Here is a 26,648-nt window from a genome sequence, read left to right on the forward strand (position 1 = left end):
TGCCACCAAAAAAGCAGAGCCTGTCAGTAACTGTAGGGATATTGGTGGGTAAAATAAACAAAGCTAACTGTCAACTCTCAGACCCACTCACTTGAAGCATTAGTTGACTCAGACACCGAACAGACTTTTATTGATCAGACTCTGGGTAATGATTCAGTCATTCCCCTGATCACACTTCCCAAAGGATTACAAATTTCTGCAATAAATGGCACGTGGCTCCCACAAATAACCCGTAAAACTCAACCTGTTTCTCTCTCTCTCTGTCTGGCAATCACCCAACACTGAGGCAGGCAACACTGCCCTGGTTCTCAGAAACCCTTGGCTCAGCACACATAACCTGAACATTGATGGAACACAAACGGTATCTCCAGTTGGAGTCTCAGGTGTCATCAGTCCATTTAAGTAACTGGTATTGCCGTTTGGGACAATACCAGTTGTCTTTCAGACCCTAGTCAGTGATGTCCTGTGTGACTTCATCAATCACTTCTTTGTGTACCATAATAACGTTCTGATTTTTTTCTAAGTCAGTTACAGAACATGAATGTGATGTCTGCCTTCAGCAGCTTCTGGAGAGCCGCCTGTATGTAAAAGGTGAGAAATGTGAAATTCATGTCGAATCAGTGTCATTCCTTGGGTTTCATTGTTGAAAAATGCCAGTTAAAAGTAGATGCCGTGAAGGTGCAAGCAGTGATTGTGTGGCTAGTTCTCTTGAACAGGAAACGGTTTGGTTTTGCAAACTTTTAGCGCTGTTTCATTGGTGATTTCAGTAAAGTCACATTACCATTGAATCAGGTGAGCTCTATTTTTTACCAGATTCAACCTTATCTTAACCTATAGACCCAGTTCCCGTCATGTCAAGCACAAAGTCCTGTCCCGGAAATTCGACACCTTTGACAACTCCTGACAATGTTGCCATCCTCCTGTATCACTGGTTTGTTCACTTGGCAGACTGATCACTAATCTGAGCTAACACAAACGTAAAATTTACATGTCACCCTGAGAAAAACCGCACCATCTTTTTTCTGCAACATCTATTTGGAGGCCATTTCTTGCTAAACATGTCCAAGAATATATTTCTGCCTCTGTGTGTGCAGAAATAAATCCTCCAGCTCTCTTCCTGCAGGGCTGCTAAGACCCTTTCTCATGCATGATTGCCTGTGGTCATACATTATCCTGGACTTTGTTACCGGCGTTCCTCCATTTTCAACAACCCTAATACTGTTGTACTTACATAACTGATTGCTTTTTTTTTTTTTTTTTTTTTTTTTTTTGTGTCCCGTTTGGATCTTTAGCCATCAGAATTGTTGTCTTAAGGCCAAGAAAGATGCCAAGCGGATGGTGAGAAGGGGGGGAAGAAAGAAAAAAAAACAAAAACAAAACAAAACAAACAACACACCTGGGTCACCTGTATGGAGAAAAAAAACAGAAGAGAAAGCAAACAACAAAGAGCAACATAATAAAAAAAAAAAACAGCACCATCACAATAAACTAGCTAGCAGTAGATATCAGTAGATACTAAATAATAAACGATATTGTGCAGCACGCAAGATAGAAAGTGCACAATGTGCTTTGAGGCAGCAGCCAAGAAAGCTGTAGTCCGCGTCTGTGAATACCCGTGCGTACACCTGTGTGCATACAGTACCTGTGTGGATCAGCATGCTTGCATTCCAAAGGTTTCTCCATGTAAAGATCTGCTAGGGAGTGTGGGGAGCCACAGCCCCGTCCTCCAGGGCATGAAGCAGGTATGGAGGAGATCAAAACTCCAGACATCCAGAGGCCCCCAGAACACAAGAGACCAAGGAAGACCAACAGAGGGGCAGCCGCTCAGCAGCCACCGAGCAGAAGCCAGGGGGAGTTGCAGTGACGCGCCCGTGAGCTCCGCCGGCAGCCAGCTGTGCCTGAGTGACCGAGCCCCAGGCCGAGAGGCCGGGGGCACCCCACCTCCGAAGTGGCCCGAGCGAGCCCCAGGCTCCAGGCCCCGATAAGTGGCCGCCAAGGAATGAGCCGGTGTGTACCCGGACGCCCACCCCCAGACACAAAGAACCACCAACGCACCGATGTCTGAGGGAGTCCGCCACCGGCAGGGGAAGTGGTGGTGGGTGGAGATAGGCCTCCAAACCTTGGAGGGCCTGAAATGTCCCCAGAGAGGTGGCGTCTGATACCCAACCTGACATATAGACACAGACATACAGGCACACACAGACACAAACATCCATTCCCACCCTCATGCTCTCATATGCACTTACTCCACACTCAACCAACGTGGAGACAGACATAAAGAGACGCTGTACACACGATCACACTCCCCAAGCGTACTCTACGAACCGGGTCTAGGTACCCTTGCCCCTGGAGGGGGGAACTGCACCCAGACCCAGGTAGTGTTACCCTTTTCCCTGCGGTGGGGAGAGGCAGACCGCCCCAACCCCGTAGCAGCAGGGAGGCCCCACACTCCAGACCGCAGTCGGACGGCCAACTCCTCCTAGCCCCCCCGCTCCAGCAGGCCACAGAGAACGGGGGTGAGAGAAGACTCCAAACCTCCCTCCACCCGCTCATTGTAGTGTTGATGCATGTGTGTTCTAAGGTGCATTTAAAACCCAGGAGGACATGGAGCTACCTGCCAGAGAGCAGCAGGTAAGCGCATAGTCCCTCCTGCTAGCCCTCAATGTCTACGTGTATTCAAAATTGAGAGGTGGGCAACGACGCCAGGGGTGAGGTGTACACCCTGATGGTAATTTGGACTCCGTGTATCGTGCCCACCCCCAAGATCCTATATGTATGTGTAATGAGAGTGTGAGTAATGTGAATGTCTAAGTTGTGGGATAAAATTGAGGCAGAGGCAGCCAGAAGGGGACAGAGGGGGGGGTAGCCTCCTCTGCACCCTGGTGACATACCCCTACTCCAAGGCCCTGCATGTGTGGGTGGTTGTGGTGGAGCGGGAAGAGGGAGGCAGCTGGAGATGGGGAGGGAAGGAAGGGAGGGGCAGGTGACCCCTCCCTGAGGCCAGCTCCCCCGCTGACCCCAGTAGGCACTCCCATACTCCGCGACCCGCCAGGGAAAGGGGGCCCAGGCCCATCCACACCGGGGCCCAGTGTAGCAGCGCCCCCCGGCCCCACAGAGCCCGGGACAGTCCACCCAACCCCACCACAGAGAAAACTGCACCCACCACACCATCCACTACATGAGACTACATGAGACAATAGACGCCCAGGCTGAGATCTTCCTCCACCTCTCCTGTATCTCCCCCTCCTGCAGAGAGTTCCTGAGGAGACGAAAGCTCCTGCAAGATGTGACAATCTCCCCCACTAGTTGAAGAGCCCCCCAGGTGGCTCGACGCACCGGCGGCACCCTGCGCCAGGGATGGGCTCCCATGCACCCACCCGCCCACAACCCCGGCAACACACCAACCAGGACCCAAGCCCCCGAGGCCCGGCCAGGGCCCCAGCCCAGAGACGGAGCGCCCCCAGAACCTCACGCCCATCCCGGACCCACCCAGGGGCAGCCAGGCTACCAGGTCAGTAACCCACGTCCGTCAGCACAGACCCTCCCCTAGCCCCGCTGCACGCAGCCACAAGGAAACAGTCACCCGAGAGCCAACAGAGCCCCCAACCGGACATGACCGCTACCCCGGGTTGAGCCCCCCAAGGAAAATGCCTCCGGGGAACCCCCCGACGCCCTAAGCCTGTCCCTACCCCCACACCAATCACAACAATGAAGGCGGGACCAAACTATGACCCCCCACCCCCACTAGGTGATGGAGCTGATCAAAGGAGCCCAGACCAATTGATCTGATGTGGTGGTAGAGGCTGTATCAAGACTAATGTAATCTAATAGATAATTTCTATATTGGTTAGAATTAAGATTGTTTTTATTTTTCCAGTTCATGAGGACAGTTTTCTTGGCTATGCATAGGGCAGTGAAAACCATATGGGCTATATTATTTTCTGAAGTGACACACTAAGGGGGAAGTTGGAATGTTACATTTCAGACACTTTGATAAGTCTTCACATATCTCGCGCCAAAACTTCTGCACTGGTGGACAGAACCAAAGAGCGTGAATGTAATTGTCTGGTGTATTGCCTTGACAGTGTGAGCAGTTGTTGGAAGATGTAAAGCCCATCTTGAACATCCAATGACCTGTATAGTGCACTCTATGTATGGAAATTAATCATATTATTGTTTTGTAATATGTCAGGGTTATTCCAGATAGGTGTACGTTTGCATGGGATTAATGAAGACTCCGTTATTTTTAGAAACTCCCACCATGCTGTCAGAGAAAAGCTGATGTTGATACTTTTAAAGCATTCATGTCTTTTGATGTTTGAGCTAATAAATGGTAGGTCTGAAATCTCTAGATCCTTGCATAGTGCCTGTTCAACATCTAGCCAGGGCTCATCTAAGAAGGTATGTTTTAACCATTCTGAGATGAACTGAAGCCTGTTGGCTAAGAAGTATTGGTGAAAATTAAGCAGATCTAATCCTCCTCTATCCTTGGTTCTTTGTAGCATTTTTAAGCTGATACGCGGGGGTTTATCTTTCCAAAGGAATTTGGAAATATATGAATCCAGAGATCTGAACCAATCTTGTGATGGTTTGTTAGGGATAATCAAAAATAAGTAATTTATTTTTGGCAAGATCATCATTTTTATAGTGGCGACCCTTTCCATGAGTGATATGGGTAAAGATTTCCATCTAGTCAGATCGCCTTCTACTTTCTTTAGAAGTGGGATGTGGTTTAATTTAGTTAAGTCTGAAAGCTTAGGAGAAACATTAATACCTAAATATTTAATATTTCCGGATTGCAGTGGGGCAGAGGAAGAATTATGGAAGGAGCAGTTAATGGGGAGAACTGTAGATTTTGGCCAGTTAATTGAATAATCTGAAACTCTTGAAAACCAGTTTATTAGAGTAATTACCTCAGAGAGGTTGGTTTGTGTGTTTTGCAGAAAAAGCAACACATCATCCGCATAGAGACTAATTTTATGTTCTATGTTCTTACATTTTATGCCCTTAATTGTTGTAGCCTGTCTAAATGCTGCTGCTAGAGGTTCGATAAAAATTGCAAAAAGTGAAGGGGAGAGTGGGCATCCCTGTCTGGTGCCCCTCAGGAGACAAGCTGGAGGATGTCTGGTCATTTGTTCTGATACGAGCTGTTGGGGAATTGTATAATATTCTTATCCAGTTTATGAAAGAGTTTCCAAAACCAAATTTGTGTAAAGTTGCGAACAAAAATTTCCAGTTAACTCTGTCAAATGCTTTTTCTGCATCTAGATATAATATTATGGTTTCGATGTTTTTATTGTATGAGTAGTCTATTAAATTAAGTAATCTACGAGTGTTTGTTGAGGAGTGCCGACCTTTTATGAAACCAGTTTGGTCAGGATGAATTAAGAGGGGGGTTATTTTCTCTAATCTCTTTGAGAGAGCTTTGCAGATTATTTTAAGGTCTACATTTAAAAGAGAAATTGGACGATAGCTTGAGGGAAATAAAGGGTCTTTGCCTGGTTTTAGCAGGAGACTAATGTTGGCAGAATTCATATTTGGTGGTAGTCTGCCATTTTCCTCGATTTCCTGCAACATGTCGTGGAATACTGGTGCCAAAATTGTCCAGAATTCTTTGTAGAATTCTGCAGGGAAGCCGTCTGGACCTGGAGCCTTATTATTGGGCATACTTATCAGGGCTTCCTGGAGTTCACTTGGCGTCAGTGGCGAATCCAGTTCCATTGCTTGACTCTCTAGTAATTTTGGAAGAGTTACGTTGTCAAGAAACAGATCAATTTCATTTTTAGATGGGTTTATTTGTGGTGAGTATAAAGTTTCATAGAAATCCCTAAAAATGTTGTTTATTCTTCCAGGGTTATATATTGTGTTCCCCGATAAATCTTTAGCAGCACATATAGTTGTTTTTTCTTTCTTTATTTTTAACTGGTTAGCTAGAAATCGACCTGATTTGTTACTGTGTTCAAAATTCTGCAAGCGAAGTCTTTGTATAAGGAATTGTGTTTTTTTTATTAATAGTTTCATTTAATTCTAGTTTTGTCTTGCGTATTTTGTTCAATGTTTCCTGATCTTGGTCGCACGCGTAGGCTTCTTCTAGTGATTTGGTGTTTTTTTCTAATTCCTGAATATTTTTGTTTTCTTCTTTCTTTTTGTGTGATGAGAAAGAAATTATTTTACCTCTCATCATTATCCTGGACTTTGTTACCGGCGTTCCTCCATTTTCAACAACCCTAATACTGTTGTACTTACATAACTGATTGCTTTTTGAAGGCTGCTCGTTTTATTGCTCTTCCAAATCTTCTTTCTACTTTCAAGACTGTAAATAAGTAAGTAAAGTTTATTTATTAAGTGCTTTTCACAGACAGGCAGTCACAAAGCGCTGTACACAAAGATTAAAATAAAAAGTACAATCAATAGACATTATGCACAATGTAAAAGGTCAAATATAACTTAAATAATGTGAAGAATATAAAATACGTAGATCAACAAAAGGCTTGTTTGAATAGAAAAGTTTTTAACTGCTTTTTAAAAGAATCCACAGAGTCAACCAAACGTAACTGGTGGTAGACTGTTCCACAGCCTTGGTGCAACAGACTGAAAGGTTCTATCCCCTTTTGTCTTCAGTCGTGTTCGGGGAACAACCAACAGACTCTGAGTCTGTGAGCGGGGACGACGAGCAGCAGTGTATTTTGTAAGAAGCTTGGATAAATAATCTGGGGCCGTTTAATGCTCTGTATGATAAAACAACGCTTGCTAGAACGAGTTAGTAGTCTGGCTGCTGCGTTTTGTATTGCCTGGAGGAGAGAGAGAGAGATGATTTATCCAAGCTGGTAAACAGGGAATTACAGTAATCTAAACGCGATGACACAAATGCATGAATGAGTTTTTCCAGTTCAGCTGACGAGACCATATGTCACAGTTTAGAGATGTTTGTTAAGTGAAAGAAACACTGCCCACTTGCTCACTGATCATGTACTCTGGCTATACGACATCCCCTTGGACATAATCTTTGACTGTTGGCCCTGGTTCACCTCGCAGGTATAGAAACAACACTGTTCAGCAATTGCAGCCAGGTCAGTCTTTCATCCTCAGAGTAAGTGTCAAACTGAGTGAGTAAATCAGGAGCTGGAAGCCAGCTTTTGCTGTGTCACTTCGGCTACTGGACGGTCCCCATTTGAATCATCACTTGGGCATCATCTTCCACTATTCCCCACTACAAAAGGTGAGCTCTCTGTCCCTTCCATGCAGCACCACCTTCACCACAGTCGCACCTTCATATCCTCCAGGTCAGAAATTGGTTTTCTACCAAAAAATGTTTCATTGCATACTGAGTCAAAGAAATGATCTCTCAACTTCGTTGGATCTTTTAAAATTAAATCCATGACCAACCCAGTGTCTGCTCACCTGAAACTGCCTTGTAACTTGACGATTCATACATTTTTCCATGCCTCTCAGTAAAAACCACTCTGTTATGTCTAGGCCCCCCACGAGCCCAGTTCAATGACAGCCAGCCAGCCTTCCCTGTAACACGAATCCCAGACACTATGGGAGAGGCTTCCAATATGTGGTTGACTGGGAAGGTTATGGTCCAAAAGAACACTCCTGGGTGTCACAGATAGTCAGGGAATTCCACCGTAGGCATCCCAACAAGGTTGGAGTGTCGCCATGAGGCCCTGTGGAATCAGGACTTTTTCTATATTATTATTGTGTTTGAATTATTGGTTTATCTTCACTCTGTCCTCAGTAAACCTTTCGATTGAGTGCCTCCTGCCTAGTTACCCCTTGACAATACACAAACATAGAACATAGAAGCAGGTTAAGATGTACCTGATGTTAACACAGAAATGCCACCAAATAATGAACCAGTTAAAATTGGATTCACCAGGCTTTATTTCTTCATTATGAAAGCAGGTTTAAAGTAAAAAACCAAAAATGCAGCGACAAACTACAATACGGGATAATCTGTGATTTATTATAAAATTAGTATAATAAAACCTTAACTTTCAGTTATTTTTGTATCAAAGAAAACTGTCATTACACAAGCAGTTCAAAGGATTTGGGTTTTGTTTTTGTCTATTTCCACACTTGTACTTCCATATCTTTTTTGTTCTCCGCAGGCAGAGTCATGGCTGAAGCTGTCATCTCAGCCTGCCCTGTGACCGCACTGATGACTTTTGCACTTCTGCTGAATCTGAGTACAGTACTTTACTGGGTAGATGGCAGAATTCCATCAGATCATTTAACCTCCTTTGGCACTATGTGGATCCCAATGAAAACCTGTTATCACTTCACAGCTTTCCTTAACTCCTTGTTTCAGTCTGTTCCACAGCTCCTCGTTTCCTGAAATCAAGCTCATCTGCTGTTCTGATTTACCTGCTTGTCGGAAGAGCTCAGTAGCCATCATCAACCTCCCTCACCTGACTGCCCACTCTCTGGCACTACATGCTTTGCCATTCATCCATTCTCTTCTGCTTATCCTTGGGGGTGCTCTAGTCTATCACAGGGTGAGAGGCAGAGTAATCCACCAGCCAACCAGACTCCCCCATTGACTCAAACCTGGACCCCCCCGAGGATAACTCCATTCCTTGTCCTCTGACAACATTTTCATTCCAACGTTGACCTTGAGTAATCTTGCCTCTTTTCTCTCACAGATAGCACTTCCATGCTGCCCACCGGTTCCCAAGGCCATTAACTTAGTGCTCAATAAAGCTTTTAAATCACTATCAGTGTCCTGAATCTGTCTATTGTGTCCAAACATTGTAGGTAAATGGCCTGTATTTGTATAGCACTTTACTTGGTCCATAAGGACCCCAAAGCGCTTTACACATTCAGTCATCCACCCATTCACACACACATTCACACACTGGTGATGGCAAGCTACATTGTAGCCACAGCTGCCCTGGGGCGGACTGACAAAGTGGTCTTAAGGTGTGCTGACTGGGGACTACTAATGCTTATCAATAATAATAATAGAAGGAAACATTTTAAAAGATATAAAACAATGTGCTTACATTTTTGCTGAGGTAACCAGTGGAGATATTCCTGCATTGTTTGTCCTCAGAGTGGCAGCATCCTCCACATCTGTAGACGGACACACATGGTGGCTTATAGAAGACGTTGGTAGGAGCACCAAACTCTCTCCCCACATCAATACACACTTCTCTGGGAGAACACTGAGTCTTCCTCCATTCTGACTCTATACCTGCACACAGAGAGACAGTCAGACCACTGTTACGGTGACTTGTTGTTCTTCCTAATGTAGTATTTATCATGTATATTGTGGAGAGAAAAGCAGACCTAATAACAATCATTTGAATAGATACATTTTGTTTTATTACAGTGGCTATGATTTCTGTGCAAGATGTCAAATCCTAGTTGACTCATTCAATCTCAAATGAGCATGGGCCTTGGATTAGATTTAGAACTGGATACATTCACTAAAGCTTAATTATAGTAATTCTAGATGATCCAAAATCAAAGAAGACTCACTCTCCTCTTTATGAAACTGAAAGAATTAAGAAGTAGAATTTGAAGAAAGAACATAATAAACAAAACATAAACATACTTTTCAGGATATCCAAGTTGAGGTAGACAGCAGCAAATGTTGGCTCTTCTGTATCACCCAGTGGCCTAAGCTGACGGACCTGTGACTGCTGGGAGAGTTTGGAGGATGAAGATGCAGCAGCAGAAAGTTTGGATTTACACTTCACAGCAGCCCAGTATGAAGGATAGATGAGACTCATCAGCTCATCTACACTGGAGGCTGAACGCAAACTCTGTTCCAAGTCTGGCGTTGGTGAAGTGTCCTAAAAGTGAAAACAGACACCTTTACTCAGAACACTGCTTTCACTGAGAATTATTACATATTTTATAATAGTCAAATGAAGAGGGCTAGAAACACTTTTCTACCTAAATGAATGATCGTAAAATTGTATTTTTGCAAGCTAGAAATTTCAATGAGGTAACAGTCAAGGCCAAAGACTGGTTTCAAGTTTGGATCAACACAATTCAAATCAATATTGGAGTTAAGGCAAACATCCCAAACTAATTCATTTCAAATTGTCCAAAGCATGCCCTAAAACTTAAAGGTTATTTTCTTAAACGCAAATAAAAATTTCCTACTTTTTAATGTCAATGTTAAATACCCCTAAATTCTTCACAACAAAATCTTTAATCAGAGTCTCAGAAATATGACTCTGACAAGACTATCAGCCTAATGACTCAAAGCCTTTTCCTATGTAACCTATGTATACTGGGGACCTTTATTCATTTTGTAAATCACCTGTTTTTGTGGGAGCACTTTAAATGGCTTTGACTTTATGACTTTTATGAATATAGAAAAGGATTCTTCAGCATTCTTCAGCACTGCAGCTTTCTTACTGCTGCCAGTTGGAAGACTCGAGGGTGAAACCACAGGAACACTGGGAAAAAACACTTTTCTTTTCTACTACAAAAGTATCTGAAGTAACAAGGCATTTTTGTTGCATCAACAACAAATAAAGTTTGTGCAAGATCAGTGAGGCAGTTCATCTTATTGGTTTACCATGAGCAAACACTTGCTTTGGATATCACAAATGAAGAACACGTGCTAGTGGTTACTCACTGCCAAATGTCTGTCAGTATGACGAGGATCTTAACCAAAGGGCAGGAGGGTGGGAAGAATTACAGTATGCATCACTTATAAGGTTTCCAGTCTGATGGAGTTATTGAATAGATAAAGCAATTTACTGCTGTGAACGTAGGCAGCCATACAACATATTTAAAACACCTTAAAAAAGCCCACTGAAAAAAGAAACAATACAAAACAAAATGCAAAAAAAAAATAATAATAATAATTAACGGAGAACTGGAACATCAATTCTACCTCAAATAACACTGGAGCTGCTAGTCCATTACTCCGTCAGTCAGTTTGTGCGTTTTGGGTGACTTTGACATATCAATGCATTAGTCCACAGGTGAGCCCATTTTAAATGGCTAAACTCCATTTAGCTTTTCAGAAGTGTTTGGTTAACTCATTCTTTTGGCTGCTTCTCCAAGCTTGGGTGTTTGTGCAGATCCCATCTTCTACTGCAGATAATATGCTGTTTATGGATGACATATTTTGATTTTTCATTTACTCTGTGGGGTACTAAAGACTTCCAGTCTATTGGTGGAAACAGACTGGAAACAGTCTTTAGTCTTTTTTTCTTTTTCTTTTTTTGCCTGTCCCGTTTCGTTCTTTTGCCATCAGAATTGTTGTCTAAAGGCAAAGAAAGATGCCCAACGGATTTACTTTACCAAAATGGACCATCCCAGCCTTGCCGTATTGGTCTATTTGATTCACCTTTGCTTTTATTGTTTATTTTATTTTCATTTGCTGAACATGGGACAGACTTGACTGGGGAAAAGAAAAGGGAGAAAGAAAGAGGGAAAGAAAAAGAGAGGGGAAGAGGGACGGTGATAAAGGGCAAAAACCAAAAACCAACAAAACAAACAGACAAAAAATACAAATATCAATCACCTGGATCACCTGTTGAAAAAGAAAAAAGAGAAAACAAGCAAAAAAAGAGAGCAATATACAAAATAACATCATCGCAATGATCTATGTGAATATAACAGTAAATACTAAATATTAAACATTATTGTGCAGCACGTAAGATCGACAGCGCACAGTGTGCATTGAGGTAGAAGCCAAAAAGGGTGTACTTTGTGTCTGTGAGAACCCGTCTGTACACCTGTGAGCGTGAGCGAGCTTATATTTAAAAGGTTCCTTCATGTAATGATCTGCTAGAGGGTGTGGGGAGCCATAGCCCCGTCCTTCTGGGCATGAAGCAGTTATGGAGGAGATCAAGGCCATCAGAGGCCCCAAGAGCAAAGGAGACCAAGGAAGACCAACAGAGGGGCAACCGCGCCACTATCCCGGAAAGAGCTGAGGAGAGCCCCAGATGAGGGGTTGCTCAGCAGCTGCGGAGCAGAAGCCAGGGGGGGTTGCAGTGACGTGCCCGTGAGCTCCGCCGGCAGCCAGCTGTGCCAGAGTGACCGAGCCCCAGGCCGAGAGGCCGAGGGTACCCCACACCCGAAGGAGCCCGAGCGAGCCCCAGGCTCCAGGCCCCGACAAGCAGCCACCAGGAGTGAGACGGTGGGTACCTGGACGCCCGTACCCGGACACAAAGAACCACCAATGCACCGATGTCTGAGGGAGTCCGCCACTGGCAGGGGGAGTGGTGGGGGGAGATAGGCCTCCATACCATTGAGGGTCTGAGATGTCCCCAGAGAGGTGGCGTCTGATACCCAACCTGACATATAGACACAGGCATACAGGCACACACAGATACAAACATCGATTCCCACCATGCTCTCATATGCAATTACTCAGCACTCACCCAACGTGGAGACAGAAATAAATAGACACTGTACACTCAATCACACTCCCCAAGCGTACTCTATACCCCAGGTCTAGGTACCCTTGCCCCTGGAGGGGGAAACTGCACCAGACCCAGGTAGTGTTACCCTCTTCCCTGGGGTGGAGAGAAGCAGACGGCCCCGACTCCGCAGCAGCAGGGAGGCACCACACTCCAGACCCCAATTGGATGACCAACTCCTCCTCCCAGCCCCCCCACCCCAACAGGCAACAGAGAACGGGGGTCTGTGAAGACTCCAAACCTCCCTGTAGTGTTGATGCATGTGTGTCCTAAGGTGCATTTAAAAGCCAGGGGGGCATGGAGCTACCTGCCAGAGAGCAGCAGGTAAGCGCATAGCCCCTCCTGATAGCCCTCAATGTCTACATGTATTTAAAATTGAGAGGTGGGCAACGACGCCAGGGGTGAGGTTGTACACCTTGATGGTCTTCTGGACGACGTGTAGCATGCCCACCCCCAAGGTCCGATATGTATGTGTTATGAGAGTGTGAGTAATGTGAATGTCTAAGTTGTGGGATAAAATTAAGGCACAGGCAGCCAGAAGGGGACAGAGGGGGACATCCCCCCCAGATGTCCCCCTGCACCCTGGTGACACACCTTTGCCCTAAGGTCCTGCATGTGTGGGTGATTGTGGTGGAGCGGGAGAGGGAGGCAGGTGACCCCTCCCTGGGGCCAGCTCCCCCGCTGTCCCCAGTAGGGAAAGGGGGCCCAGGCCCATCCGGACCGGGGCCCAGTTCAGCAGCGCCGCCCGGCCCCACAGAGCCTGGGACAGCCCACCCGACCCCACCACAGAGAAAACTGCACCCACCCCATCATCCACTTATCTTCCAGACTACACAAGACCATAGACACCCAGGCTGAGTTCTTCCTCCACCTCTCCTATATCTCTCTCCACCTGCAGAGTCAGTTCTTGGAGAGAGGAGACCTCCTGCAAGATGTAACAGCCTCCCCCACTAGTTGAAGAGCCCACCAGGTGGCTCGATGCACCGGTGGCATCCTGCACCAGGGCTGAGCCCCCATACACCCACCCGCCCACAACCCCGGCGACACACCAACCAGGATCCAAGCTCCCAAGCCCCCGAGGCCCAGCCAGGGCCCCAGCCCGGAGACGGAGCATCCCCAGAACCTCCCACCTGCCCCGGACCCACCCAGGGACAGCCAGGCTCCCAGGTCAGTAACCCACGTCCGTCAGCACAGACCATCCCCTAGCCCCGCTGCACGCAGCCACGAGGAAACCATCACCTAAGAGCCAACAGAGCCCTTAACAGGCCATGACCACAACCCCGGGTTGAGCCCTCCAAGGAAGACGCCTCTGGGGAATCCCCCGACACCCCAAGCCTGTCCTCACCCTCACACCAATCACAACAGTGAAGGTGGGACCAAACTATGACCCCCTACCCCAATAGGTGATGGAGCTGATCAAAGGAGCCCAGAGCAATTGATCTGATGTGGTGGTAGAGGCTGTATCAAGACTAATGTAATCTATTAGATAATTTCTATATTGGTTAGAATTAAGATTATTTTTATTTTTCCAGTTCACGAGGACTGTTTTCTTGGCTATGCATAGGGCACTGAAAACCATATGGGCTATATTTTTTTCTGTAGTGACATAATCTAAGCTGCCCAACAAACACACTAAAGGGGAAGTTGGAACGTTACACTTCAGACACTTTGATAAGTCTTCACATATCTCGCGCCAAAACTTCTGAACTGGTGGACAGAACCAAAGAGCGTGGATATAATTGTCCGGTGTATTGGTTTGACAGTGTGAGCAGTTGTTGGTAGACGTAAAGCCCATCTTGAACATCCGATGACCTGTATAGTGTACTCTATGTAGTATTTTGTATTGAATTATTTTAAGACTGGGATTTCTAAATAAATGAAAGGTTTTTAAGCGTATCTGAGACCAGAAGTTTTGGTCTAAGTTAACTGATAAATCCGCTTCCCATTTTGCAATAGGAAGTGATACAGGGAGTGCAGAATTATTAGGCAAGTTGTATTTTTGAGGAATAATTTTATTATTGAACAACAACCATGTTCTCAATGAACCCAAAAAACTCATTAATATCAAAGCTGAATGTTTTTGGAAGTAGTTCTTAGTTTGTTTTTAGTTTTAGCTATTTTAGGGGGATATCTGTGTGTGCAGGTGACTATTACTGTGCATAATTATTAGGCAACTTAACAAAAAACAAATATATACCCATTTCAATTATTTATTTTTACCAGTGAAACCAATATAACATCTCCACATTCACAAATATACATTTCTGACATTCAAAAACAAAACAAAAACAAATCAGCGACCAATATAGCCACCTTTCTTTGCAAGGACACTCAAAAGCCTGCCATCCATGGATTCTGTCAGTGTTTTGATCTGTTCACCATCAACATTGCGTGCAGCAGCAACCACAGCCTCCCAGACACTGTTCAGAGCGGTGTACTGTTTTCCCTCCTTGTAAATCTCACAGTTGATGATGGACCACAGGTTCTCAATGGGGTTCAGATCAGGTGAACAAGGTGGCCATGTCATTAGTTTTTCTTCTTTTATACCCTTTCTTGCCAGCCACGCTGTGGAGTACTTGGACGCGTGTGATGGAACATTGTCCTGCATGAAAATCATGTTTTTCTTGAAGGATGCAGACTTCTTCCTGTACCACTGCTTGAAGAAGGTGTCTTCCAGAAACTGGCAGTAGGACTGGGAGTTGAGCTTGACTCCATCCTCAACCCGAAAAGGCCCCACAAGCTCATCTTTGATGATACCAGCCCAAACCAGTACTCCACCTCCACCTTGCTGGCGTCTGAGTCGGACTGGAGCTCTCTGCCCTTTACCAATCCAGCCATGGGCCCATCCATCTGGCCCATCAAGACTCACTCTCATTTCATCAGTCCATGAAACCTTAGAAAAACCAGTCTTGAGATATTTCTTGGCCCAGTCTTGACGTTTCAGCTTGTGTGTCTTGTTCAGTGGTGGTCGTCTTTCAGCCTTTCTTACCTTGGCCATGTCTCTGAGTATTGCACACCTTGTGCTTTTGGGCACTCCAGTGATGTTGCAGCTCTGAAATATGGCCAAACTGGTGGCAAGTGGCATCTTGGCAGCTGCACGCTTGACTTTTCTCAGTTCATGGGCAGTTATTTTGCGTCTTGGTTTTTCCACATGCTTCTTGCGACCCTGTTGACTATTTTGAATGAAACGCTTGATTGTTCGATGATCATGCTTCAGAAGCTTTGCAATTTTGAGACTGCTGCATCCCTCTGCAAGATATCTCACTATTTTTGACTTTTCTGAGCCTGTCAAGTCCTTCTTTTGACCCATTTTGCCAAAGGAAAAGACGTTACCTAATAATTATGCACACCTGATATAGGGTGTTGATGTCATTAGACCACACCCCTTCTCATTACAGAGATGCACATCACCTAATATGCTTAATTGTTAGTAGGCTTTCGAGCCTATACAGCTTGGAGTAAGACAACATGCATGAAGAGGATGATGTGGACAAAATACTCATTTGCCTAAAAATTCTGCACTCCCTGTATTGATTTATCTGTTTTAGAAAATATTCTGTATATTCTGGATAGTAATTTGGGGGTTTTAAGAGTAAGAAATTGTACCACACTTGATGGTGTTTGTAGTTCAGCTTGACCGGATTTAAATTTCTTTTTTACTATGGATTTAATTTGTTGATATTCTAAAAATCTTTCCTTTTTGATCCCATATTGTGTAACTAGTCTGTCAAATGGAATAAATTCTGTTCCTTCTAATATATGTTCTAAGTATTTGATTCCTTTACCACTCTAATCTGGAAAGTTTATCATATTATTGTTTTGGAATATGTTAGGGTTGTTCCAGATAGGTGTACATTTGCATGGGATTAATGAAGACTCCGTCAATTTTAGAAACTCCCACCATGCTGCCAGAGAAGAGCTGATGTTGACGCTTTGAAGCATTCATGTCGTTGGATGTTTGAGCTGATAAATGGTAGGTCTGAAATCTCTTAGATTAAAGTGCTTGTTCTACATCTAGTCAAGGTTCGTCTAAGAAGGTATGTTTTAACCATCCTGAGATAAATTGAAGCCTGTTGGCTAAGAAGTAGTGCTGAAAGTTAGGTAGTTCTAATCCTCCTTTATACTTGGTCTTTTGTAGTGTTTTTAAGCTTATACGTGGGGGTTTATCTTTCCAAAGAAATTTGGACATACATGAATCTAGAGATCTGAACCAATCTTGTGGTGGTTTAGTTGGGATCATTGAGAATAAATAATTTATTTTTGGTAAGACCATCATTTTTATAGTGGCAACCCTTCACATGAGTGATATGGGTAGACATTTCCATCTAGCCAGATCACCTTCTACTTTCTTTAAAAGCGGGATATGGTTTAATTTAGTTAGATCTGCAAGCTTGGGAGAAACATTAATACCTAAATATTTTATATTTCTCGATTGCAGTGGTGTAGAAGAAGAATTATGGAAGGAGCAATTAATCGGAAGGACTGTAGATTTTGACCAGTTAATTGAGTAATCTGATATTCTTGCAAAAGAGTTTATCAATGCAATTACCCCAGAGATATTGGTTTGTGAGTTTTGGAGAAAAAGTAACACATCATCCGCATAAAGGCTGATTTTATGTTCCACATTCTTGCGTTTTATGCCCTTAATTACTGTATTCTGTCTAATTGCTGCTTCTAGTGGCTCAATAAAAATTGCAAACAGTGAAGGGGAGAGTGGGCATCCCTGCCTGGTGCCCCTCAGGAGACAGAAGCTGGAGGATGTCTGGTCATTTGTTTTGACACAAGCTGTTGGGGAATTATATAATATTTTTAACCAGTTTATGAAAGAGGATCCAAAACCAAATTTGTGTAAAGTTGCAAATAGAAATGTCCAGTAACTCTGTCAAACGCTTTTTCTGCATCTAAAGAAAATATTGTAGTTTCGATGTTTTTACTGTATGAGTAGTCTATCAAATTAAGTAATCTACGTGTATTTGTTGATGAGTGCCTACCTTTTATGAAACCAGTTTGGTCAGGATGAATTAAGAGGGGGGTTATTTTCTCCAGTCTCTTTGAGAGAGCTTTGCAGATTATTTTAAGGTCTACATTTATAAGGGATATTGGACGATAGCTTGAGGGTCTTTGCCTGGTTTTAGCAGTAGATTAATGTTTGCAGAAAGCATATTTGATGGAAGTCTGCCCTTTTCTTTGATTTCCAACAACGTTCTGTAAGAAATTGGGGCTAGAATCGTCCAGAATTCTTTGTAGAATTCTGCAGGAAAGCCATCTGGACCTCGAGCCTTATTATTGGGCATACTTATCAGGGCTTCCAGGAGTTTTATTCCTAATTTTAATAGTTTGCTGATGCGATGACAACAAATATGTAAAATCAGGCTCATATTTGACGGGAATCATAGGAATCAGAAAACATGAGGGTTCACAAATTCACTTCTACAATGTCTTAGACACATTGTACTGCATACATATTTCATTCAATTCAATTTCATTTATATAGCTTTAAATTACAACAGCAAGCTCTTTATATTATAAGGTAGAGATCATGCAATCACAGTACATATGTATGCATATATATGCAGTACATATGTATACATATGCATACATATGTATTAGTTGTGCAACAGATCAAAAATCTCACGGTTCAGATCAGATCACGGTTTTAAGTCACTGATTGGATCAATTTTCGGATCAGCAAAAATAGAAAAAAAAGACAAAAATTCGACTCGCCATTTCCTTATTTAAATATTTTTTGCCTATTAAAAAACATTCAACTGAAGACTCATTCCAGGCACTTATATAAAAACAAATTAAGGTGCAATATGGACATTATGGACCATGCTGGGCATCCTCTGCATCCTCTGCACACAGCCATAAACAACCAGAGGAGTCTGTTCAGTGAAAGGTTGCTTCTCCCAAAGTCAAGGACCAGTAGACTTAAAAAGTCCTTTGTCCCACATGCCAGCCATCAAACTGTTTAACTCCTCGCTGGAGGGGAAACAGGGACAAAGGAGGGGGGAACAAGTAAGCTGTAGTGCCTTTTCACTGTGCAATAGTTTTTGTTCATATCCAACAGTTTCAATACTTGAAATGTGCCATTCCCTTGTATTCTTATTCCTATTTATTCTATTTATCCCTTTTGTATTCTCTGTATTTATATTTGTGTATATATGGTATATTTCTGCTCACATTCTGCAACTTCTGTCGGTGCTGTGCTACTGGAAACTGAATTTCCCGGAGGAACCCACCCGAGGGATAAATAAAGTTTTATCTAATCTAATGTAATCTATAGGGCAGTACAGGGCTTTGTATCTACCACTACTTGTGAGTATTTATTATTTAATCTGCTCTTTCACGTGATTCAGTTTATTTTGAAAAGTCTCAACAGGATCTTGAGCTTTATTGTGAAAGGTTTATGTGGAACATAAACAAGCGGACACGCGATGGTGTTACCGTCGTTGTTGCTAACGACAACGCATAAAAGCAGGCGCTTGTCCGTCTGTAGTGTGGTTATATTAAATATAAGAGAAAGAGAGAACTTTAAGAAATTAATATAGCCACTACAGTGACCATCAAAACGATGAAAAAATATTGCCATAAACAGTTTATTTTGCGGCACCACAAAACAAACGATAGCATAAAATGAAACGATAGACTTTTTTATATTGTCAGCCGATATATATCATTATATCGAACAGCCCTACACCACTCTACTTTTAATTATTAATTATTATGAATCTCCAGCTCTCTTCCACAACGTGTAGCTCCCCTGTTGCTCCAGGTGGGACACGGTAGGTGTCTGGTGATTCCCACCTATAATATACAGATATAATAGAGTCTCAGGTAGAGGACCTGAGCTTAAAGGATAGACTGCCCACAGGAGCAAGAGGGGTATTTTTCTGATGTGTGTGTTTGTGTGTGTTTAGAATAATATTTATGAATGATCACAATGTAAAGAATCAGACTGACAGTAACAATACAACTGTTTTGTGCAAGCAACACTGTACACACAGACATGCATGCATTTATACATGTTGTCATTTAATAATTAGAAGGAACACACAGCAGAAAGTGGAGCACACACTTTCCTACTAGAAAAATGTAGTAATGTTATCTTACATGTCTCTATATACTTACTGGAGTTTCTCCGTACAGATTTTTTTTCCTTTCTCCTAATGTTTATGTCTCCATATGTCTGACTATTGTTTTGTTTTTGTCTAAATCCCCAAACCACCCACCCTCTCCACACACACACAAACAGACACACACACACACTCTGACCCTTTACGTGGGAAAAACTTTTCCCAGCTGTCGCATGAATTCCATCCATCCATCTATTTTCCTACTTTTACCCAGTTCAGGGTTGCAGGACTGGAAGCCAAAACAATTGAGAACAAAATACTCCTAAATAAGACTTGTTTGTCACCTGATAAAGGGCACAGTTTCCTGCTCTGACTTCAGAGCAGGAATCACAAAGCTGACTGGGAACTCAATAGAACTGACATCAAATCAGCCACCATTTTGGCCTTTCCTGCTATTTACTTTTTCTAGAAGATTTAAACATTTGATGGTTAGAAACTACTTTGGAAAATTAACACAGACACTGCCATATTCAGCCAAACATTTTAATATGGTTGGCATTATATTAAAGCACCCTAATGATCATTTTACTTGTGTTAGCCTATTAACTTCTAAATGTGCATGTAGTAAACTGCTGTAATTTTCCCGAGTGTGGAATACATTCTTAGACAGATATCAAAACACAATCATTCATATCTGACTGGATCCTTGAGGTTAATTATCCAGCAAAGTGAACAGCTCACAGCACGGATTTTTGTTACAGATAGGGGCTCTTTAGCTTTTACCAGCAAGCTTTTTCAAATTTTCTAAAAGTTCCAAATTTCTGTTACACCAGATGTCCTTGAAGTATCACACTCCACTTTGTTGACCTAAAGCTGAACCAAGAGTTCAATGCAGTTTCCAAGATTTTAAGCAAACCAACTACCCTGGGAAAAATAAGTAAAAGAACTTGTGTGATTGACTGTGTTTAGTACGCACATGTCTTATGAATAAGCTGTAGTTTTTCAAATTAATGACCTCGAAATGCATTTCAGTGTAGTTTATTCACAACAAGAGTTCATTCACAAGATCCAATTTATGGCAAAAGTCATCCCAAGGCAGAACAAGGAGACAATGTAGAAGAGAGCCAAAGACTAATAATACCTAACGATAATAACTGATAATAACTAGTAGAGAGTGTCTCTGTCTTCTGAATCCAAACTATTCGAGACTTGTTTGTGATGAGAATGATTTTAAATTCAATTTTGGTTCTCAACAAGGAGTCAATGGAGCCAATACAGGAGAAATACGCCCTTGCTAGTCTCTGTGAGTATTCTAAGGTAATGCCATCCAGAGTAAGAATCTGCTTAGATACCATATTTCTAAGATTTTCAGGGCCTTGTTCAATAACCTCAGTTTGATCTGAATTAAGAAGTTAGCGGCCATCCAGGTCTTTATGTCTTCAAGATATTCCTGCAGTTTAACTAATTGGTGTGTGTTATCTGGCTTCATGGATAGATAGAGCTGGGTGTCATCTGCATAGCAGTGAAAATGAATACTATGTCTTCTGATGATACTGCCTAAGGGAAGCATGTACAATGTAAACAGAATTGGTCCTAGCACCGAACCCTGTGGAACAGAAACAGAAGACAGCAGGAGTTTTGATACGAATAGAAACACAGAAGAATCAGTTGAGAAGCCAGAGGCCTGCATGCGTGTCAGAGACCTGAGGTAATATTTGTAATTATGAGACTTAGAGAATTCAGAGAATTGAAAACTGTACAATTAGAAATCCCAAATGAAATAACAAAATTTCTTTTTGTATATGCATTTAGTTGTGTCAAATATTCCAACTCAACAATCCCAAATAGACTTGAGTACATGTGCATGTAGTAAAACAAAGGACAGCAAGCTATGGAAACTAATTGATGATTTACTTAAACAAAAAAGTGCAAAGTTCACTTAAAATAAAGAAAGTCAGTTTATATTTTCTCATCCTCTGGTAAATATCATCATTTTATGGCCTTTCTTGGCCTCCTGTAACACTTTGAGTCATTTTTGATGAGAACATGTCCTAAAATGTGATTATTTAATAAATATGTAGGACTGCTTTCTTTCTTTCACACGGTGATTTGCATATGCACAATTTACCCAAAGAGAATACCTTTGGGTAAATTGTGCCATTGATTATGAAAGTAAAACTGTAGATTTTGATCTCAGAAACTGTCTAGCTATATAAAAGTTAGACAAAATCAACACAAAATTACTTAAGGTTTATTTAAAGTTATTTTACAACATCAAAGGCCAACTGTGTCACGTGAGCACATCAAAAGTCAATTTTCTTAAACAAGGCCTAGCACCACATGAACACATGTTCAGAACAAAATGAAATTCAAATGAAGACAAAATTAACTGGAATTCTCTTCACACATCTGGCCAGCTCCATAGCATCCCACTTGTTGATGCTACCCACTGCTCCCTTCTGGGTGTACTGCAAAGTTTTTGTGGTGTGGTTATTTTTTGTTTGTAAATGGTAAATGGACCGATTCTTATATAGCGCTTTTCCACTCTCCCAGAGTACTCAAAGCGCTGTATACAACATGCCACACTCACCCATTCACACCCACTTCTAAACACAAGTGCAAACTAATCTGCATTCACACTACGATGAACGTATCGGAGGGCAACTTGGGGTTAGTATCTTGCTCAAGGATATTTGACATGCAGAACGGGGAAGCCAACGATTGAACCACCAACCTTCCAATCAGTAGCTGATCTGCTCTACCACCTGAGCCACAGCCACCTATGTTTGTTTGTTTTTTGTTTTGTTTTTTTTATGCACATCTTCTCTTGGGATGACTCCATCACTTTCTTTGAAAGTGAAAATGGGCTTTCCATTCACAAACCTATTACTACTTCACCTTAAAAACTTTGCACCAGTGTCGGCACCATCAACCTTCTCAACTAATCCAACGCGGTTGTAGGATTTGGTTTTGCCTGCAAAGTTCACAATGATAATCACAATTACTTTCAGATTTAGAAAAGTTGAAGCTCTATGCTCCAAGTACCCAATTTTGCTTCTCTGTGAACTATCTGCATTTTGATAACTGATAATGAGCATTTCCTGGGTAAATAATTATTAATGTTCTCTACTACTTTTTCTTAAATGCACACTTAACCCAACCTGATTTTGCCTCTGATATCTCTGCCAGCTGGATCAAAATATCATTTCTTTGTGCATACTCAAATACTGTGAACTGGCTTTTGAGAATGCACAAAGTAAAGAACACATAAAAGCTGCTAGTGCTTTTAAATGATCTGCCAGCGCTTTCTTCATATTTTTGTCAAAGACAAGTCCAGTTCTTTTAGTTCTGCTAGTTGGAAAAGAAATGAGGCTATATTCTTTTTAGTCTTATTTCTTTTCCAACTAGCTTTTTCTTCTCCATGTATCGTTTTAATGTCATCCTGAATATGTTCATTTTCCTTGCCACCTGATGAATGGACTTCCCCTTCTCCACCTCATTCACTGCTCTCCATGTGCTCTAAAGGAGTGGAAGCCCTGCCTGTCCTCCCAATTAAAACTCTGATCTATTTTTAGTTTCATTATTTTTCTTTTCATATTATTACATTAAAATGTGTTTAAAATATTCATAAGTTGGGGTGAGTTGTGCCACTGCCACACTTGCCTTACTCTGAAAGGCAAAAATCAGTTTTTGAACTTAAGTGTGCTTAATTCTCAAAGAGGCTCTCTTCTTTGCAGGATGAGTAAAGTGGCTGACTCTTCAAAAATGAGCGGTCACATGACCAATTTCTTCTTTGGTTCCCTAGAAATAGTGGGTGGCACCCCACTTTCCCCTACTGTCTTATGGATTACTGACTACGTAAGTCAGGTAGTACGTGAGACTTGGCAGTGCTCTGATTTGCTCTTGTGCAGTGTGTGGACTGTGCTGTCTCCATTCCTGTTCACCTTATAAGCCACAGACTTTTAGTATAACTCTGGGTCATGCCACTTACAAAAATGCTCTGATTCTGTAGGGCTTGGATGCATCAGTCACAGACAGGAGGAGGGGTACAGAGCATTGAGTGTATGGTTTTTGTTGAGTGGATTGGGAAGGGAAAATTCTCAATATAAATAAGACCAGAGAGATGGTGATTGACTTCAGCCTGCGTCTATTCTGAGAAAGGATTCTCATGTGGTATGGGAATACGAGTAACTTGGCATCCTCAATGACAACAGGAGGACGAACACAGGGGATAAGCAGGCTTTATTTCTCTAGGAAGCCAGTATCCTTCAATTTGTGCAGCAAAAAGATGAAGATCTTTTCTCAGTCACTAATCCTGAGCACAAAGTACTTTGCTGTGGTGTGCCAGGGAGCAGCTTGGGAGCTGGTAACATCAACAGACTAAATAAATTGGGTAGGAAAGCTGGCTCACAGAAGGAGGCCACAGAACAAATTTCTGTCCAACATGGACAATCCTGACCACACACAACACTGAAATCTTAATAGTTTTTTCCCCACCCTGCACACTAAGACATGTTATTGCACTTTTTTGATATTCAGCAGGGGATCACTTCAAGTTAGACTTAAATTTACACACTTAAGTTTGTTCACTTTAATTTAGTAAGCCATTTTAAATTGTGTTTTTATACATTTAAGCTTTTATTTACACTATTTGTCTATTTATTCTTAAGTGTGCTTAATTCTCAAATTTATTCTTTGTGTTTAATTTAATTATTTAATTGTTTAATTTATCTTGAACAGCTGTAACAGAACAGTTTCCCTAATCTGGGATAAAGTACATCTCACTTTAACAATCATGTAATTTCTCTTCCCAAACGTAAAAAATATGTCACATTTAAAAGTCTGTCACACTATTTAAAAAAAATAAAAAATAAAAAAGATAAATCAGATAACATCTGCTTTCCAAAACTCATCAACCCACACAGTGGCTACAGATTAAGTATGCTGCTTTTCTGCTCAAGATTTTCTAGCTGAAAAAAGAAAAGAGAGAATACAACACAGCAGCCACAGTTTTAGTAAAGTATAGGTTAAATCTGAATATATCACAGGCAGTCAAAAAGAGCTCATCAGTGTTACTTTTAACTACATTTGCATTTGAATGTCATTAAAGTAGGGAGCGTGGGCTTTATGTGAACCTTCCAGTGACTGTAGAAATAAAGCAGGTGAGTGGCAGTTTATGTGGTGCTTTCTTAGCGGGTAGTAGCTGTGAAACAGCAGCAACAATGTGTGACACATGTAATGCTGAGCTGCTGAAAGCTGTACTCACAGGCAGACAAAGGCCTGTCTTAGTTTTTATGTGTATCAGAATGGATGACAACGTGCGGAAGCATAGAAGACGAAGAGACTGTAACTACCATGGATCATCAGGTCAAACCATTTTAAGAACTGAATGGGTTGCCCCCAGAGAACATGGCCTTAGAGGAAGTGAGTCAGAGGAATGCAACAAGCGGCTTATGCAGCACCAGCCTATCAACCTGTACTTGGAGGAAAAAGCTGCTGCCGGTGTGTTTTCTATAAAATTGCCTTACCATTGACCAACTTGTTTTTCATTGGAACAACTCTGCCTCCAAAAGCGTTTGACAGCTGCAAACTGTGTTTTGCCTCATTCAACTTGAACTGACGACGCTGTTCATAGGGGAGGTGGATGTCTCCGACTCCAGTTTGTTAAGATCTCTTGTGATGCCTAATCTTCGAAGTCCAGTAGCATTGTGTCTGCTGCCATTGCTTTATGTCTATCTGCCATTGCTTTATTAATTACTAATTTGCAGTCTCAAGAAACCTTGAAGCTGGAACTTTTACTGACAGAACAAGTTCCAGATACTTTTCAGGGAAAATCACCTAAGAATAATAATATTTATAATGCAGAGATCACAGAGAAGTTACTCTGGTATTCGGTTAGTAAAGACTTCTGTTGTTCCAGACAGTTATTCACAGTTATTCACTAAACCATGTCCAGCACACAATTCTGATATTGTTCAAGTTGTGTCAGATGTCATACACTCGTACACTTTCTGTACTATGAAACTCAAATAGCCACAGAGAGTTGCACGCAGCATGTTATATAGTACTAGAAAATGCCCTGACTGCATTCTTTAAGATAAGGCTTAAAGAATGGCTGAAACACCAAAAGCAGTATCTAACAAATATTTTGTATAACTAACACCTGTTAACTTTCATCTGAAGGATCAACATTGTTATTGAGCACACATTTACTCTGGATAGTTTGTTGGTATGAAGAATATGAGCAATTTAATTCGATAATAATTATCTTCATGTCTACAATGATTGTCTAGTGACATTATGTTTTTTATGTTGTGTTAATGGGATTTTTCAGATGTTTAATTAATATGTGCTAAAAGTAAATACTAAAGAAAAGGGTTACAATCAAAACTTGCTTGCTTGATAGAAGTGTGTATACCTAAATATTCAGTGTTGGGAAGGTTACTTTTAAAATGTATTCCATTACAGAATACAGAATACATGCCCCAAAATTTATTCTGTGACGTATTCCGTTACGTTACTCAATGACAGTAACGTATTCTGAATACTTTGGATTACTTAATATATTATCGTGGTTTTTACAACAACGTGAATGTACTATTGCTGTGTGATTTATTACTATTACTGAAGGTCCGTGACTCCGAACTGTAGTAAAGGGACCTCTGACTAATATGGCGGGGTGCCTGTCAGCTTGTAGCCGAAAAATAGCTTTACTTTGTTGTCTGGGTCAACTTTTCTTGCGAAAGACAGAGGCAGGCGTTGAAAGACTGCTCCAACAGAGCTTATTGTTTTCGGAGGAAAACACGAACACAGTGTACAGTTGAGTCTTAATAGCTTACTTACAACTGGGCTCGTCAGGCACTCTTCTTGGCTGCAGTGGTTATTATTATATTTACAAGCTTCCAGCTCCCGTTTTTCCTCGATGACAACTCGTACCTTTCCACTCCCCTTTTTCTCCCTCCTCGCGCTCACAGACCCATAACGTGTATGGCAGTCCATTCTCCCTGCAGCACGGACTACACTGCCCATGATGCTACATTCTTTAGAGCTATGCTTGTAGCATTCTGCCTGTTAGCTTAGCACAACAACAACAACAACAAAAAAGCGCTCTCTCACCCAGGAAACACACAGTCGCAGAGAGAGAGCGAGCGTCGCCCTGTAACCATGGCAACCA

The 26,648-nt window shown here is 42.1% G+C and overlaps 1 protein-coding gene across 4 annotated transcripts in view; it reads right to left on the minus strand.

Moving 5' to 3' along the window:
- vegfc (vascular endothelial growth factor c) overlaps nucleotides 1-26,648 on the minus strand; it is a 102,373-nt gene that overhangs the window by 62,981 nt on the left and 12,744 nt on the right. For all 4 annotated transcript variants that reach the window (XM_012922145.4, XM_076884536.1, XM_004562227.2 and 1 more), the window contains exons 2-3: nucleotides 9,563-9,803; nucleotides 9,009-9,199 (exon numbers count right to left, since the gene is read on the minus strand). In XM_012922145.4, coding sequence (XP_012777599.1) covers nucleotides 9,009-9,199; nucleotides 9,563-9,803 — 432 coding nt within the window. The remainder of the gene's footprint in view (nucleotides 1-9,008; nucleotides 9,200-9,562; nucleotides 9,804-26,648) is intronic.

Source organism: Maylandia zebra, linkage group LG6, assembly GCF_041146795.1.
Source record: "Maylandia zebra isolate NMK-2024a linkage group LG6, Mzebra_GT3a, whole genome shotgun sequence".
Lineage (NCBI taxonomy): Eukaryota > Metazoa > Chordata > Actinopteri > Cichliformes > Cichlidae > Maylandia > Maylandia zebra.